Consider the following 16720-nt stretch of genomic DNA (forward strand, 5'->3'; position numbering starts at 1 on the left):
TGGAGCTGAGGTACAGTTCAGTAACTTAAGGGCATAAAACATCACAGGGATGTTGTAATTATCCCAGAACTGAGCATTAGAACACCAGGAAAGTCAGCATTAAGCTTAATTTAAAAGAAATCCAATCATGTTAAGATATGAAAAGACAAGTTAGGGCCCCCAAGCACCCTTAACTCTGCCCAGTAATGGCATGTGGGGGTTGAGGGAAGAGAACGAAAACTGCATCTATCAATTTAATCTAATGTTGGAGAACAAACTAAAATGTCTTAATTGTAACCAGATGCTTATTGCATGGAATCACTAGAGGGCAGCAGGGACTTTTTAGTCTGTGGTGTACAGCGCCTAGCACAGTGGTGGGCTGGTCCACATTTGGAGCTCCTAACCCCTATGGAAATAGGAATAATAAATGACAATACAATGGAAATCTTAGCAGAGGAGTCCTAGTGCAGACAAGGTCTCAACCAGTTGCTAAAACTAGCGCTGAATTCCAGCTAGGGAGGTTGACTGTGTCTCTCCCCAAATTACCCCTGCTGATGCATTTTAATATGGCATTATTTTTCAGTTCCTGTCCTAAAATAGAAAGGCTGCTATTTGCTACAAAACAGCTGTCAAGTTCCATCCCAGAGGTGGTTGCACTTCAGTGCTGGGTGAAGTGAATCCTAAGGATATAGACACACACTCACGGACGTCTTTGTACATCCGTTAGTAAAGTGCTTTGGGTGGGAAGCACCATCAAAATGTCACCCATTCAGTAATTCTATTAGCTTCGCAGGGATCAAATTGGAACCTCAGAATCGTGCAGGGAGTGGTCTTGTATGCTCATGCGAGGGCAGAATTTGGACTCCCAACATTCAGATCCTCAAAATGCTCCAAACCGAAAGGCACTTCAGGCTGAAAACGTCAGCAGCCATCACAAATACACAGAGACATCCCTTGCAGGCTCTTTAAAGCAAGTGTCCACATAAAACACAACAGCAGAGTCGGCGAGTTTTAAAAATCCTCAGATTTTATTTTTTCCCCTCTCCGTTGTTTGTAACAACTTCTCCCAGTCAAAAGCTTACAACTAACATTTCCTTACCCAGCAGGTTTCTTGTGAATCCTGAATTTTTCCTGCCTCTCCTTAGAGGAGGTTGAAATTGACAGAGATCCCACCTTGTCCCCACTCTGTGCCCCAGTTGCACGATGCCAGCACAGCTCCAAGAGTAGCTTGTGTTGAGTGCTGGGTAGGAGCTACACAAACAGTGGTGATCATCGGTTCTTCCGATTACAGGCAATGGGATGGTGGATTTAAGAAAAAGAGAGAGAGGATAAAAGCATCAGGCCATTTCACACTCCATTGTATGGACTGTAAACCAAGACAAATCTGGGACCTAAACACTTGAGGGTGAGGGACACGTTTTCAAAACACGCACGCATAAGGACCAGCAAGTGCTCAATCTGCACGTGCAGTTATGTTTGCACTGCTCAGATGCTGAGAATCCAGCCCTACATGTTTACAGAAAGGCCATGGCTGTTTAAGACATCAAATGTGGTTGCATATTAATTAGTTATTTAGTCAGAAGAGGCTGGTACCTTCTGAAGGCAGGTGAACAAAGACCAGGGCCAAATTCTGACCTCACTTAATCTGGGGTGTAGCTGGAATAATGGCAACTGTTTAACTGAGAGCAGAATTCAGTTCACAGCTGCAGGACAGAAGCTGGCATTGACTGTACTGTATATGACCTGCAACACGAATGGCAGAGCCCATCCTGCCTCCCTGAACAGAAGAGAGATAGCACCATGTGTATATTACCCCAGCTACCCCCATCCTGCTAAGCAGGGGGAGCAAAGGCAGGGGAGGGAGCCGTCTAAACAGGGGAACAGAGCAGTAATCTGTCACAGAGAAAGGGGCACAGGACTGCAAGAACCTTCAGCCATGTGGCTGGACCCGGGCAGCTGGCTGGGATACCTACAGCAATCAGACCAGTTCTCAGACACTTTGCAACAGGTGGCATCAGTCCAACAACTAAGAGAACAGGATCCTGGCACACCAAGGTCGTTCCAGCCTCCCGCGGGTCAGACCCAATGGGAGGAGTTAAGGCAGCAGGAGGTGCTCTTCCCTGGATTAGCCAGCGACAAGGAGGAGCTGCTGCTAAGGCCCAGGGGTCTGTTGACCTATGGTGCCCAGTGACGGCTTTGCTGAAGAGGGCACATTTCCGATTCTGTCCACTAGCGGGCCAACACCAGTGCAACAGATGTAGCGCCCCCCACAGGTGTCAGTCACTCAGAGACAGGCCCCAAATCTGTCTGGGGGAGCAGAAGATACAGGGTTAAACCAAAGAGGAGCCAGAAGTCACCTCCAGATCTGCCTCTCCCCCCCAATAATTTGGCAGCCAGGGTGGGGGAATCCAGGTCTGATTGGTATGTCCCGAGCCCATCTCCAGATTACAGCTCTGCAGCTGCAGGTGGCCCTATGGAATGCGGTGCAGGGCCGTGGACGGCTCCCGAGGTAGATGCTCGATTTACAATCCCTTGTTAAAATAGACGTAAGGCACGCAGTCCCCGTGCGTGGCCTGGATGCAGGCTCGGAGCTCCGGCTCCAGGCTAGACAGTGCCAGAGAGCTGCAGGGAAAGGAGATGGACAGTCAGGCTTTGATTTGCTCTGCATTTCTTCTCCCAGACCCTGCTGGAAGTGTCCTTGGTCTGGGAGCGGCTTTCTCTCCGGCTGGCTGGAGGGGTGGGGGTGGGGGGGGCAGGAGGCAGGCCTTCCTCAGCCAGATCTTAACAGTGGCCATGGAAGCAAGTCACTGTCTGAGATGAGCTGCCCTCAGGGCAGGCAGCAGAGTGCACAGACCTGGGGAATCCAGCCCCATCCTGCACCCTGATCCCAGCACAGGGGGCAGAGTGCAGAGACCTGGGGAATCCAGCCCCATCCTGTGCCCTGACTTCAGTGCAAGAGGCAGAGATGGGGACTCATCTCCCCCCTTCCCCACTCAGGACAGAGTGCACAGTGTGGGGATTAGCATCTGTGCACAGGTCAAACCCTTTGCAAGGGCAGCACTGGCTGCAAGCCCTCAAGATGACCAAGTTCCCAGGGACAGGCAAGGCCTTTCCAGAAGATGCCTGCACCCCCTGGGGTATTCAGAGGATAGGTCAGGAGAGGGGTTCTCAGGGAGGGAGAATGAGCGTGGCTGGTACCATCTCTGTGGGAACAGCGAGCAGGCAACCGGCACCATGAATAGGAGGCTGCAGGACAGAGAAAACCAAGCGTTACCATTGACAACTCAACGTCCACTCTCAGAGCAAGAGCCAACCCTCAGCGACACTGACAGCCCCCACAAGAGTCACCTCTCCTGGAGGGTGCAAAGCTGAGAGCTGGACCACTCGTGGTCATTCGAGCTCCCACGAGGTGGGGCATTAGCCCTGGGGAATCCTTGTTCCGCCCCCCACCTCCGCTCCTCAAAGGCCCCAGCGTGGCTTGTGGGACACCAGCTAAGTGGCCAGGTCACAGTGGCTGGCTAATTTCGGTGCTGGGTGGAGCGATCTAGCTCCGCACCTCCATAGAGCACCCTGAGCATTGCTCTGGTGAATGTCATGTTGGTGCCGGGGCCAAGGTTCAGTTCCCAGCCAGGCTGATGAAGTCCAAGGCGGCTGATTAACACCAAGGTGTAGGTGAGCACATTGCCCTGGACTCTCATACAAACACCAGCGAACTGGCCACCCACACTCGGCCCAGCAGAGCAGCTTCTCACTCTGGAGCTTCCTTCCGTGCAGCTCTCTCCAGCAAGGTGGCTGAATGGTGAGTCCGGAGATCGGGGTTAAATTCCCAGCTTACACCCAGACTCCCAGCATATGCGACCCTGGGCAAATCTGTCTCATGCCTTAGTCTCTCGCAGCTGTAAAATGGGGATAATGCTTCTCTTCCTCCAGGAGACCCAGGGCTGATTTCACAAGACACTCCCATGCTACAGCGGTGGGGGTTGGAGAAGCCGAGGGATGGACGTGCCCAGTAGGATGAAGCCTGGGCCCCCAACCCCCGGTGCATGGCAGGACCTCCCTTGTTGGTCCCCCTGTCCCAATGCCAGACTGCTCCCACTTCTGACTGTCACAACTGCTCCAGGCCTGATTCTCCAGAGTGCTGGCAACCCCTGGATTCCCCTGAAACTCGGGAAGCTCGGAGGCTCTGAGAGCAAGGGTCTACGGGAATCTGGGGGATGGTCCCTGACAGGGCTCAGGAGAGCCCACAGCAGTTAGCATTGCTTGGATCCAGGGGATTTAGACACAGAGGAGAGGGAATACCATTGGGGAAGGGACAGTCCTTCGCAGTGTAGCAGGGACCCTGGGTTCAACCTTTACCAAGGGGGACCTTCTCCTTGGGTCCTTCCCCCTTCCTCTGATCCACAGCATGGCAGTAGGGCCCAGTGTATTGCAGATCCTTGATCTGCTCCTGATGCTTCTTTCTCCTCCACTTCTGGAGATCAGTCACCCAAGGATTCAGCAGGGGCCTGTCTACATTAGAGATCATCACGTGCTGTGCTGGAGTGAAGTTGGGCACGGCCCCCCATATGACTCAGCCGGGTTTCACTGCTTCCATTAAGGATGTGACAAGCACCCTACACCAGAGGAGCGAGCAGCTTCTCCTCCCCAGCTGTTGGGGCTTGTGATACAGAGGGAAGTGGTTAGAGCAGGGAATGGCGTCAGGATGCCTGGGTTCCATTGTCTAGTTCTGCCTCACTTTGTGGTGCTAGGCAAATCACAAACCCTGCCTCCCCGCCCCCCCACATTTGTGTCTCTGTTTCGCCAGCTCTGAAATGGGGATGTAATAATTACTACCTGCCTCAAAGGAGCACTGGGAGAATCCATGAATGATTTATTATTATTACTGAGGTTCTTATCTGTGGCAGGGAAGCCCTGGACTCTGAGCTTGACAGAAGGTGGGAAAAGAAAGAGATTTTCAGAGTCCCTGCCTGGAAAGAGCCAGCTGTCTGCTCCTGTTAAGGCCGCACACTGACTGGGTTCTTTAGACGGCTCTTTTCTGAACCCAAAACCGCAAGGCTGGAGCTGAGGAAAGGTGGTGATTCGGGAAGGAAGATACTTACAAGCCCCCGGCCAGCATCACTTGTAAAGGTGCGTGGAGGACCTGAATTCTCTGCAAAGAAATCAGCCCAGGAGAATGTGAGCCCGGAACGTCATCCCTAAAATTATCACAGCCAATGTCCAACCCAGCCCGGGGAGAAGGAAGCCTTCCCCCAAAGAGCTCAACGTGCTTGGTAGTCTGGCAAATCCTTTGTTCATATCCCGTATACTCACATGCTTTCTGGGGCTCCCTTAGGGTCATCTGGAGCTCTAGTGGGCCCCCATAACTCAAAATGATAAGGGGGCTGGAGCACATGGTTTATGAGGAGACGCTGAGGGAACTGGGATTATTTAGTCTGCAGAAGAGAAGGATGAGGGTGGATTTGATAGCTGCTTTCAACTACCTGAAATGGGTTCCAAAGAGGATGGATCTAGACTGTTCTCAGTAGTAGCAGATGACAGAACAAGGAGTAATGGTCTCAAGCTGCAGTGGGGGAGGTTTAGGTTGGATGTTAGAAAAAAATTTTTCACTAGGAGGGTGGTGAAGCACTGGAATGGGTTACCTAGGAAGGTGGTGGAATCTCCTTCCTTTGAGGTTTTCAAGGTCTGGCTTGACAAAGCCCTAGCTGGGATGATTTAGTTGGGGATTTGTCCTGGGGGTTGGACTAGATGACCTCCTGAGGTCCCTTCCAACCTGGATATTCTATGATTCTATGACAAGGGCCAGCAGGGGTGGGGGGAAACTGAGGAAAGAGCACAAGCGAGAGATCCCAACCCCTACAGATGGTCCGGGGGGAAAAGGGAGAAAAGAGGGGGTAACAGGGCCATGGGGAGGTCTGACCACCAGGAACGGGGAGCTGGATATGGATGTGGACAGGACGCCACTGCGTGGGGATGATGGAGGAGGAACTCAGAGACTCCTGAAACACTCACCTTCATGAAGGAGAGCTTCTCCAGCCGCTCCATGAGAATTGGCAAAAGAACTAGCCAGAAAGAGAGAGAGAGAGATATTTTATCAGCCCAGCCGCTCCATTCTCTGCCAACAAAGCTCACTGAAGAGCCGGGGGCCAAGCAAGGCGAGATCCAACCACAAGGAAAAAGCCGTCACGGGAGGTGAGCCCTTGAGGTCTCCCTGCCTGGCTCCCAATGGCCAGGGACATGCTTTGTATCAGAACCACCACACCAGTGCTCCCACTGCCAGTCACTTACACCCAGGAGGGCCAACATCCCCGCCCCAGCCTGCCTTCTGACTGGGGAACCGAGCAAGCACCCCTGCTCTGAGCCAAGGGCAGGGAAAGGAAGGGGGCATCTCCTACTGCTCTGCAGAGCGTCCCGGTGGCAGGTACTAGAACAGCACTGAGACTAGGGGAAGATTTCCATCCAGCGGCTGAGTCATGCGGCCCGTCAGGGTGCATGGAAGGGGGAGGAGATAAAGAATAAGGTGGGGAGGGAATCCCCAGGGGCTGGAGTGGAAGGGAATGGTCCTTTAGACCAAACAGGCAATATTTGGACTGTCTGTACATTGCCTTCCATCAGAGGGTCTCGGCACACTCTGCAGACACAAAATAAACCAGGTGCGCTGGCCGTTGTACAGATTGGGAAACTGAGGCAGACCGAGGGTCTGGGTGTCAGAGCCAGGACTAGGCCCCAGACGTCAACAGTTCCCAACCTTCTGTTCTACGCACTGGCATATCCTAGGCACCAGCCTTTCTGCACCCAAAGGGCTTACCCCTCCCCCGCCTCCCGCTAGCCCCTGCACCGGTGGGCTTGCTGGTTGCCTCCTTCGTCTCCCCCACAGATTGCAGGGGAGGTGTCGCTGGTGCTCACCCATGCCAGGCGCTGCCATGACGATCCTGGAGACCACCACCTGGGTAATCCCCTTGGCCGCTGCGACCTGAAAGCAAGAACAACCGTCAGCCAAGCCTCTCCAAGGACTACATCTGACGGGGCAGTAACATAGCCAGCTGGGCCGGTCCGTGCTCGCTGCTCCAACGCCTCCGTGGGTCGCTGGGGGAGAGGGGGTGTCCAGGTCTGAAGCACCTGTGTCACCTACTCCAGTCCCATCCCCCAGCCTGCCCCAGCCCCAGGGAACGTGAGCAAACATGGCTGGATTGGCCTTAGGATGGCAGAGTTAGGACCAGAAAGTCGGCAAGGCTGGGAGCTCAGACTTTTCTGCAGTTTGTCTCACGGGCCCCGCACCCCACCCCCATTCCCGCACCAGCTGCGGCATCAGCTCCCACGGAGACGTGATCCCGGAAAAGGATTCAACGTTTTTTCAGGCGGCTCGGTGCCACACGAGCAAAGCAGCCAGGCCATCAGAACCCATCGGTAACAGCCACCCCGCCCTGCTCCATGACGTACCCTGGAATAGCCCAGCTCACGGTCCTTCTCGTCCGTCACCATGATCCCGTTAATGAGCTCCCTAAACACAGACAGGGAACCATGAATGCCTCAAACCCAGCCTCCTGGCTCACCCCTGTCCATACCCCGCATGAAAACAGGGTGGGCCCTCCTCTCCTCCCCCCAATAGTGCTGAATGGTCCACACACACACCCCCCCCGGCTTAGCACAACAACCTCCCCTCCCCCAAACTCTAGGCCATGCAGGCACCTCCAAAATTTGCTCCCCAGAGGTTTATAGGCTTTGGCCCTTGACCCTGGTGTCATCATGCAGCCCAGTGCATTGTGGCTGTAAAATGCTGTCCAGCTGGAAGGGCAGTCATCTGATCTGAGTGGGGATAAGGCAGGGTGGCGATGGAGAATCGGGCCCTTTTCAAACCTTCTGCCACGTGGGTGAGAACCATGCGAACAAGGGCCGATAAGAAAGGCGGAGGGGTTGCAGTGTCTGTTTTTGTTCTGTTTGTACAGCTCGTACCACAGTGGGGTCCTGGCCCATGCCTGGGGTCCCTGGGTGCTACAATGTTCCCTCCCCTAAATCACCTCATTTATCATCTGTTTCCCTGGGCTGGAGCAGCACCCCAGGCTGGCATTACCCGCAACAACCACAGCTAGACAGAGCACGGCATGGACAGCTCCCACCCAGCTTGTCTGGCACAACTGGTGCCCCTTCCCTGCACCCTACTGAAAGATGCTACCGTAATTCAAACAGGAATTATTTCGGGGAGGGTCCCTGGCCTGCGTTACCCAGGAGGTCACACTTGCGGATCACAGGGCTCTCTCCTGGCCTTGGAATCTATGATCATTCAGAGGAAGTAGAGTTTTGCCATGGTGACTAAGACTCCCGGCCCATCAACTCCGGGCTTCTTCCTCAGACAGCAGCCAACGCCTGATGCTTCCACGTGACACTTCCCCTATACTGCGCCGGCCTGTTTCTACCCATATAGACGACTTTGTGTTGGTCTATATCCACTCCTGGCCCACCACTCTGCTGCCAAATTAATCAGAATAAAGCAGTTGCCACCTCCCCTAGCAAGACTCGTCTGTCAGCGTTTTAATACATGATTCAGAAAATGTGTACCACTAAATCTCTGGCAGGGAGATCAGGTAACCGGCTCTCCACCATCCCGATGCAGGATTTAATCGCTAAACATCAGGGCTGCCCTTCTCCGGCCATGAAAGGGGGGGGGGGTGGCGGAAATGAACGGCTTGTGCAATGCTGCCACCTATGGGAGGCTGCTGGAAATAGCACCTACCCATCTCACAGGAACACGGCGGGAGGGTGATGACAGCTCTGCTATACCCCGGGCCCACCAGCCTCTCCAAATGCTGGAGGGCAACTGAAAAACCCTCCAGAGGAAAAGAGGGTTTTGCCACTGAGATTTTGTTGGTCCTGCTGAGAGTTTAGAACGTGGGGGCGGCTCTCTTAGGCACATAGGCAGGTGCTGGCTTTTGGGAAGAATATCAAGCGTGTACATCAAGCTTCATACAGTGTCAAGAGCTGTCCAAATATTAACAACCTAGCTCAGTACCATCACTCCCATCACACCAACGGGGAAACTGAGGCTGAGAGAGGGGAAGCCACCTGCCCTCACAGCAAGCCAGTGATAGACAAGAACAGTGCCCAGGAGTCCTGGCTCTCAGATCTAGGCTCCAACCACTGGTTAACACGGCCTCTCTCCTCATTACAAAAGTCACCTCTGCCTGTGGTTCAAGATCCCACATCCTTGTCTGGTTGTTGACAAGGTGCCACAGGCCGGAGCACATCCCAGGAGAACAGAGACAGACTTACTGTTGCCTCATCATGGGGATGTTCACACAGTTGGCGGCAGCTACGGCTGCGAATGGGACCCAGCGTGCCACGAGGGGCGGAGCTCTCTAGGAAGGAAAGAGACCGAGGTGAGCACGGCCATCACAACAGTCCTGGAACGGCCTTCAGCATCCCCTAGGTGAGAGGAGTTGCTGGGCCAGCAGGAAGCCAGCAGCCCAACACACAGCGTGAGAACTGGCGCCCTCAGCAGGGAGGAGTGAGTGACTCTCGGGGACTGAGCCCCAAGGCCACGACGGACTCTCAGAAGCAGATGCGTAGGGGAAGCTTGCTCACTGCCACATGGGCCAGGCCTTCAATGAAACCCTCCAACCTGCAGGTCCATCAGCCAGCACCTTTCACCCAAATCAGACCCAGCCGCTAAATCAGGCGGAAAAAAGTCCTGAGACCCAGTTCCCTTATTCAACCCACTGCCCTGTGCGACAACAGCCTGGTCAGCTGGTATCTGTGTCCGGCTGCACCTGGAGCTCGTGCTGGAGTACTGCCGAACGCATCAACAGGGCTGGGAAGATCAGCACCAAAGGCCTCGCAGGGAGCATGGGAGCCAGATCCTAATGAGATGGGTTTGGGCACAAGGACCTACCCAGAAACCTGCTGGTATCTTCACAGGGAGGGAGAGATGGTCCCAGCATGGCTGTATGCTAGGGCGTAGTTGCAAGGGTGCTTCGGACAAGGACCTGGGGCGCGTGCATCAAAACTAGGCATCAGGGTTGTGACCGTCGTGTTATTAAATGGGAGGGAGGAAGGGCCTAGTATGGGAAAGGAGTGGACAGGAAAAGTCGAGGTCCCCTGCTGTGTAGGTTGAATGCCAAATCTCTGGACCTTTAAAGGGGCTGTTGAGTCAGCAGCTTGTCCATGGAAAGGACACTCCTGCAGAAAGCCTTTGGCGAGAACACGGAGCGGCTGCAAGTTTGCTTCTGCATTCAGCCTGGGGCTGGCTTACGCTCGATTGCAACAGTCTTCAGTTGCCCGACACGTCAGTGGCGTCCACGTACACAGGGAAGCTACTCCGCTAAAGGGTGGGGGGGAGCCACGGCTGAGCGGGCACTGGCGGGGACCCGTGTCTTAGTGGCACCATCGGAGAAGCGGATCTGACAAGCAGCAGAGCCAGCAGCGCCCTCGAAGGCAAGTCCCCCTGTTTGCAAGCAGAGAGCCTCCCCCACTGCACCCATGCCCTCCGCAGATACCCCCGCTCCACGGTGTCTTCCCCACCACACGTACACACAGCAGAGCCCCCCCACGGTACCTTGGTGTACAGGTTGAGTCCCACTGCAGTCACCAGGGCTGTGCTGGTGGCAGATACGTAAGCCACTCCGATTTGCCTAGACAGTAATTTACGGGGGGGGGGGGGGGGAGGAGGAGAAAACACATAACTCAGCAAGTCCCAGAGGTTGCCTGAACAAGCGCCTGTCCCCTGGGAGAAGCTGGGGGGCAAGAGGGGAACATCCTGAGGACTCCCCCAGACAGGTTCAGGACTGGCTCCTGGAAGTCCCACATGGAGCTCCCAAAGGGCTGCGGTTCACACCCTTGGAACGTTTCCACTTGGGGGAAAGAACGCAGGAAGCGCGGCCTCATGGGTAAGGCACAGGACTGTGAGGTGAGGAAACAGGGTTCTGTTCCCAGCTCAGTTAATCTCCATGTGCCTCAGTTTCCACATCTTTGAAATGGGTTGATATTATGTCTCTCGATGTTGGTATCACGCCTTCTGACCCTCTATGGAAAGTCAGAATATTCTTCTTAAGGAGCTGAATCCTGTGGCTCATTACATGCTCAAACTCTCCTCCTTGGCACATGCAGATTTAGGCAGCTCCTGCAGTTAGTAACCTTCCAAAGACACGCAGCCACCTCTGGGGTAGAGGGCAGCAGCCACCTGGTGCACACAATGCTGCTCTGTGATGCAAAGAGAGGACGTGTTGGCCAAGGACACCAGGGCAGATTGCTGTCCACGCAGAGCGGAATGGACCTTGGTGACTGCAATGCCGAGTCCACTCCAGCTCTCCTGCAACCCAGCATATCTACCCAGGTGGGATGAAGGCCTCAGGGCCTAGTGTTCCCCAGCTGGTCATCTCTAACAAACTCCTGCTAACACAGAGCCTGGGGAGGGGGACGCGTCTAGGGGCCCACGGGAGCGACAGCTCTTCAGTGAGGTCAAAAGACTCAGGTCCAGAAATCTAAGCCAGGCAGCCTCCAGCCTCATGTGCCTTTAGACTGTGCCCCGGGGTTGATCCTGGGCATGGCAGCAGGAGCGCTATGCCAAGTCACCAGTGCCACAGCCCCTCAGCTGCCACCTATTCAGAGACAGCCTAGAGACTCCACGGACCAGTCAGGAGCCCATCTCACCCAGGGCCTGGGGAGGAATGGCAGGATTGCTCCCAACAGGGCATTTCCTCTCCCGGCGACAGGGCGGACACCTGGTTGCGAAGCCCAGCAGGCCCTGGGATGGTGCGGGGCAGATACTCACGTGAGCGAGATGGGGCAGGCCGCATTCCTGTTGGTGTAGTTCACCAAGGCGTTGAACGACTGGTTCACCCACTGCCAGAAAACCACCGCCGGGACCGACCTGTCAGAGGGAGACACCAGAGCTCAGCCTGTGCGTTCTGCCCTCCCGCCGCCTGCCAAAGCACCGAGTCGCAGGGCTGAGCTCGCCCCTTCCCAGGGCTGGGGAACTGCTGCAGGCTGCGGTCGGTGTCCACCTCTCACAGCAGCAATGTAGCCCCATCCCCCCAGCTGTCAGGGGTTGGCAGGGACGCTCAGGAAGGATAAACACTGGGGGCGATACACACAAGATACCCAGACCCCACTGCAGCTGCAGGCACTGCCAGTCCGGAGTCAGATGGGGACAGTCTTTGGGGGACACAAGACAACACACACCCAACCCCTCCAGACCTGTCCTGAGAGGGCTTGACAAAGAAAGAGTGAGAGTGTGTGTGTGCGCGCAAACAAACATCACCCCTATTTTGCCAAGAAGGAAACCGAGGCACAGCTACCTGCCTGCGGTCCCACTGGGAAATGAACCCAGGAGTCCTGGCTACCACTCCACAGAGCCATGTTGCCTCCCACTAGAGCAGCAAGGTGACCAAGCAGTGGGCCTGGGCTCTCAGCTAGGCAGGGAGGGCTCCTGGGGTATTTGTTCATTCCTGCCGAGCTGTGCTGAGCCCAGGGGCGAGGCTGTGGTGGGCTCCTTCCCCTGGCCACTCACTCCACCAGGCACCACATCAACCTGGCTGAGTTCTGCTCCACAGCCTGGCGTGGTCCCTACCCCTCTGAAGGGAAGGACGGTCTGTGGTGACGGCATGTGGGTGGGACTAAGGATCCCGGCAGAGATCCTCAGCTCCGCCAGCAACTCATGGGCACTCCTCAGGCTTCCCACTCCCTGCATCTCAATTTACCCATCTGTCAAATGGGGGCAGAGGGGATTCGTTCCTTGTCTCACTCGGGTTGCCAGCATGACTTTACTGTCTGAAAAGCACCTAGGGATCTGTGGGCAGAGGGGGATAGAGATGAGAGGATCTTTCACAGACCAGTTGGGGACAGGAAGCTCAGCCCTTTAAAGGCCAGGAAGGGGATAAAGATAATGGCTGAGAGTATCCTGAGCCAAACAGTTTATTGCTCAGGCAAAGGGAGACTCCACCTTCATTAATCCGATTGGTCACTATCTAGGGATTCGCAATCCAGGTAGCCAATGGCAATATGAGTTTAGAAAAGAGGAGGCGCTAAATGCCTTTTTGCTCCTCCCCTTGCTAGTGAGGAGGTCTTGTCAGGCTCCTCCCAGAGGAGAGCAAACCAACCCGCCAGCATCTGACTCTACAGTAGAGCTGCAAAAAATCCCAGCTTTGGTCCATCATCTGGAGTCAGGCCAGGATCAGCCCCTAGAGAACATTCTCGTTGAACGGCATAGGAGGGACATAGAGGAAGGCAAACATGGGGGCACCTTTTAATTCCACTGACACACACCAGAGAAGGAGAGGTTTTTCCAAGAGTGAGAAAGGAAACATTGTGCTACAGATTAGGAACTGTCTCTCTTGAACTGTGGGACTCGCTGGGAGAGGTGGGATCCGGGATTTCAGACGATACAAAGGAACCAGGAGAGGCAAGTTTAAAAAAAAAAGAGCAGTAAGAGCCCAGGACTGGCTTTGGGTTAATAATTAAAGGGTTTTTAATCAACAGCAGAATCGGTTAATAAGATAAAGAAGAAAAACATGCCAGTGAAGCAAAGGACAGATGAGGTTTCAATTGGGCAAAGGGCTCATTTTTTGCACAAATACTTGGATGTATTAGAGGCCGGGACAAAGATTTAAATCTAATGAAACAGAAATGTTAGCAGCCTTTTTTAAAAAAGGTGTCTTTGTGCTGGGTTTTAGCATTTTCCTGCCAGGTTGCAGACACCAACCCAGCCCTGTCCTGCTGGAACCCCACAGTGAAACTGATCAGAAGGCAGGACAGTGAAATTGACCAGTTTACCTTTCCCTCCCTTTTGAAACTAATAACCCCAACAAAAAAAAGATGAATTAGCAGAAATGGTGACAAGTAATTTCACTTGCTGTAACCTCAGAGCAAGGACACGTTTCCTCCACGAGCTCAGGGTTTCTATGGTGACCACGTTTAAGCTCCCAGGGCTGGGTGGAAGGGCCGGAATTTCAAAACATGGCGGAGGAGGAAGCTGTGGGGGTTTGGCACAAGCCTGGACTGCGTAGCTATCGGTGCAGGTATTCAGGCATAGGCCTAAGTTAATGCAGTGAAGTAACGATCTTGCAGGCCTCAGTCCTGTAGGAAAATAGTTTAGCTAAACAAGGCATACAGCCCCAAAGACTTAGCATAAGCAGTTAACTAGGAATAGACCTAGATCATAAGATGACACCACGGAGGGCTGTCTGACCCCAAGAATGCCATGGTAACTAACTGGCATCTACACCAATAAGCTTGAAGTAAATGAATGGGTAAAGTATGGGAGAAGGACACCCCCACATTAGTAGGGCAAGGAAATACAAAAAAAGCCCTCCTGAACATGCATTAAGCACAGCGGTGTCAGCATCACACATTATAAAAGTTGTGTCCTGGCCCGTACATGTATGGGAGATGTAACGCGTGGGAGATGCCAGGATGACAACCATTGGTGACACTGAGGGTGAGGACGAACGAACACTCTAAGTCCTTCTGCAAAGGACGGTGGGAGTATACAGATGCTCAGCCGCCCTTTCTGTATTGTCTCCATCTACCGTGCTGGGATGGAGTGTTTGCAACTTCACTAACTGTGTTAATAAAACTAACAGAAATACAGAAGGTATTTGCTAAGAGTGAGTGTTGCAACCACACACATTGGGGTTCCCAACTGAATGGTAATTTTAATACTACTGGGCCTGATCTCGGGAGTGTTGATAGGGAATTCTTAAGTAATCGATATAATTAATACACAATCTCTAGATCAGGTGACAACTATATGGAGAGGAGAGGGAGGACTGAGAGGCTAGCCCCAAAGTCGAGGGCAGGCACATAGTGCAAGGAATACAACCTGTAAATAACATTCTAGCAGCCTATGAAGAGGCTGTTTCCCTGCATGAAGATCACCAATGTTTCAGGTCAGGGGTCATATCAAACATGGGACTGGACTGGACTGGACACCCTGGGGAAATTACCTTGCCCACATGGTTTAAAGGTCCCAGTCATGTTAATAGTCCAGGAGGATGCTGCACTGAATGGTCAGAAAGGCTCAGAGATAGAAGATCAGGTTTCTCTTCACGTTTGTCACATCACAGGCCCAGCCCTTGCATCTCCGTTCTATCTAGGTGTTTATGCCATGCCCATTACCGTGGCATCCACGCTGGTGGGATTGATATTAGAATCCATGGTGCTGCTGAGTCTGTCCCCCTGCCCTTTGCCACCAGGAGGGAGCTAATCCATCCGGTCTGACGTGGCTTCCTGCAACTCATTGCAGTCAATTCCCTGCTTAGCCTAACAGGGACAGCTTTAAAGGGGGACTGGGAAAGGGGCTCTTGCTGCTCCCCTGCAGCCCCTGACCTGTAAAACTGCAGCATGAAGCCAGTGATGGCCATTCCCCCGGGCACCTGAAATGACATCCTCCCAATCAGGTTCATCTTCTCGCCAGAGTCTGGGTGGAACGCAGAGTCGTAGAGCTTCTTGGCGTAGAACAGCTGTTTCTGGCTGGTTCCCGGGGGTACCAGCCCAGCCCTGCAGGTAGCAGAAAGAGCAACGTCCTGGGAGTTTGTCAGCTCACCATCCCCACCTAGTATCAGACTCCTGCCAATCTCCAGCCTTCACATACTGCCATGCCTGCAGAGTGCCTACAGAATGGGCTTAGGTGAGCACGGCTCATCTAGGGGCAAGGATGCGTTTGGTATATGCGCTGAAAGGGGAGCATCCATATTCCCCATAACCTCCTCAGTATCCCCGCACTATGCAAGACCCCTGCTCTCCAGCCCCACCACCTCTAGGATGTCCAGATACCATCACCACCTTACCTACCCGGAAGGGCTGCATGAGAACTCCTTATGGGGCCTGTTGGTGCAGATCTTTAAGAAGCCAAAGACTCTGCTGAGCAATGTGAGATGCCCCCCTGATCCCAACCCCTGGGGCTGAGCACATGCAATCTACTGGCTGGCATGGGGTGGCTACTGCTCTCTGCTGGACCAAATGTACTGTGCTCAAGCACATGCTACTATGTCACCCCCTTGTGGTGAAAATACCACTGCTGAATAGAGAGGGAAGCTTTCCTCACCACAGGGGTTTACCCCCCACATATAGCAAAGGCAGCCTGCAAACAGCCTTCTACCTTCATTCAGATCCAATGGCCGCCTGGCCATTTACCTGCAGCTTTCCACCAGCGCCTTAGCCCTGTCCAGCTCATGTTCCGACACCAGCACCGTCCGCGGGTCTGTGATGTTGAAGAAATGCTTTAGGCGCCCCACAAAAGTGTTCTGGTCCCAGCGTGGGGCGTCAATGCTAAAATTGGTCAGCCTGATCATCGTTTTAGCGGGGATCTGGAGGGGAAAGAGAAAGGGGAGAACTTTTAAGAGGAAACCTTCCCCTAACCTCCCCAAGGTTCCTGTACCAGAGTATTGCCACGTAATCGGCCTTCACAGCCAGCACTTCTCCGTGAAATGGCCTGGTGAGCAAATGCGGGAGAAGATCCTTCTTCCCAGGGCCAGGAAGAAAACCCAGTGCGTGAGAGTTAGGGTAGGCCTCAGGAGTTGCTCAATCCACTAGCCCAAACTGCCTTTCTAAGCAAAGGTAGTGGTGCAGGGCCTGGCCACCACCTGGTTCTGGCTCAAGCATCACTGAAGCCGCTGGCCATTCAGAAGCCAGCTTCATTCTTGGAGAGGTGCATGAGCTCACACGCTCATTGCCGGACATCCCTTATTTAGCCTTGGGCATGCAGAGCGCACAAGATACCACTGGGGGAGAACGGGATGCCAAGAAACATTTC

At 53.9% G+C, this 16720-nt stretch overlaps 1 protein-coding gene across 3 annotated transcripts in view; it reads right to left on the reverse strand.

The window, feature by feature from the left end:
• Positions 1–985: 985 nt before the first annotated feature.
• Positions 986–16720, reverse strand: part of SFXN2 (sideroflexin 2) — a 28958-nt gene continuing 13223 nt past the window's right edge. For 2 of the 3 annotated variants that reach the window (XM_077823265.1, XM_077823266.1), the window contains exons 2-11: positions 16102–16274; positions 15295–15465; positions 11741–11839; positions 10526–10601; positions 9244–9329; positions 7417–7477; positions 6883–6949; positions 5989–6038; positions 5079–5128; positions 2734–3225 (exon numbers count right to left, since the gene is read on the reverse strand). In XM_077823265.1, the coding sequence (XP_077679391.1) occupies positions 3054–3225; positions 5079–5128; positions 5989–6038; positions 6883–6949; positions 7417–7477; positions 9244–9329; positions 10526–10601; positions 11741–11839; positions 15295–15465; positions 16102–16259 (990 nt within the window). In that variant the 5' untranslated portion in view covers positions 16260–16274 and the 3' untranslated portion in view covers positions 2734–3053. Of the gene's footprint in view, positions 2602–2733; positions 3226–5078; positions 5129–5988; positions 6039–6882; positions 6950–7416; positions 7478–9243; positions 9330–10525; positions 10602–11740; positions 11840–15294; positions 15466–16101; positions 16275–16720 lie in introns of those variants that run through there. The other variant, XM_077823267.1, reaches the window with a different exon arrangement.

The sequence above is a fragment of the Eretmochelys imbricata genome, chromosome 7, assembly GCF_965152235.1.
Source record: "Eretmochelys imbricata isolate rEreImb1 chromosome 7, rEreImb1.hap1, whole genome shotgun sequence".
NCBI classification, from domain to species: domain Eukaryota; kingdom Metazoa; phylum Chordata; order Testudines; family Cheloniidae; genus Eretmochelys; species Eretmochelys imbricata.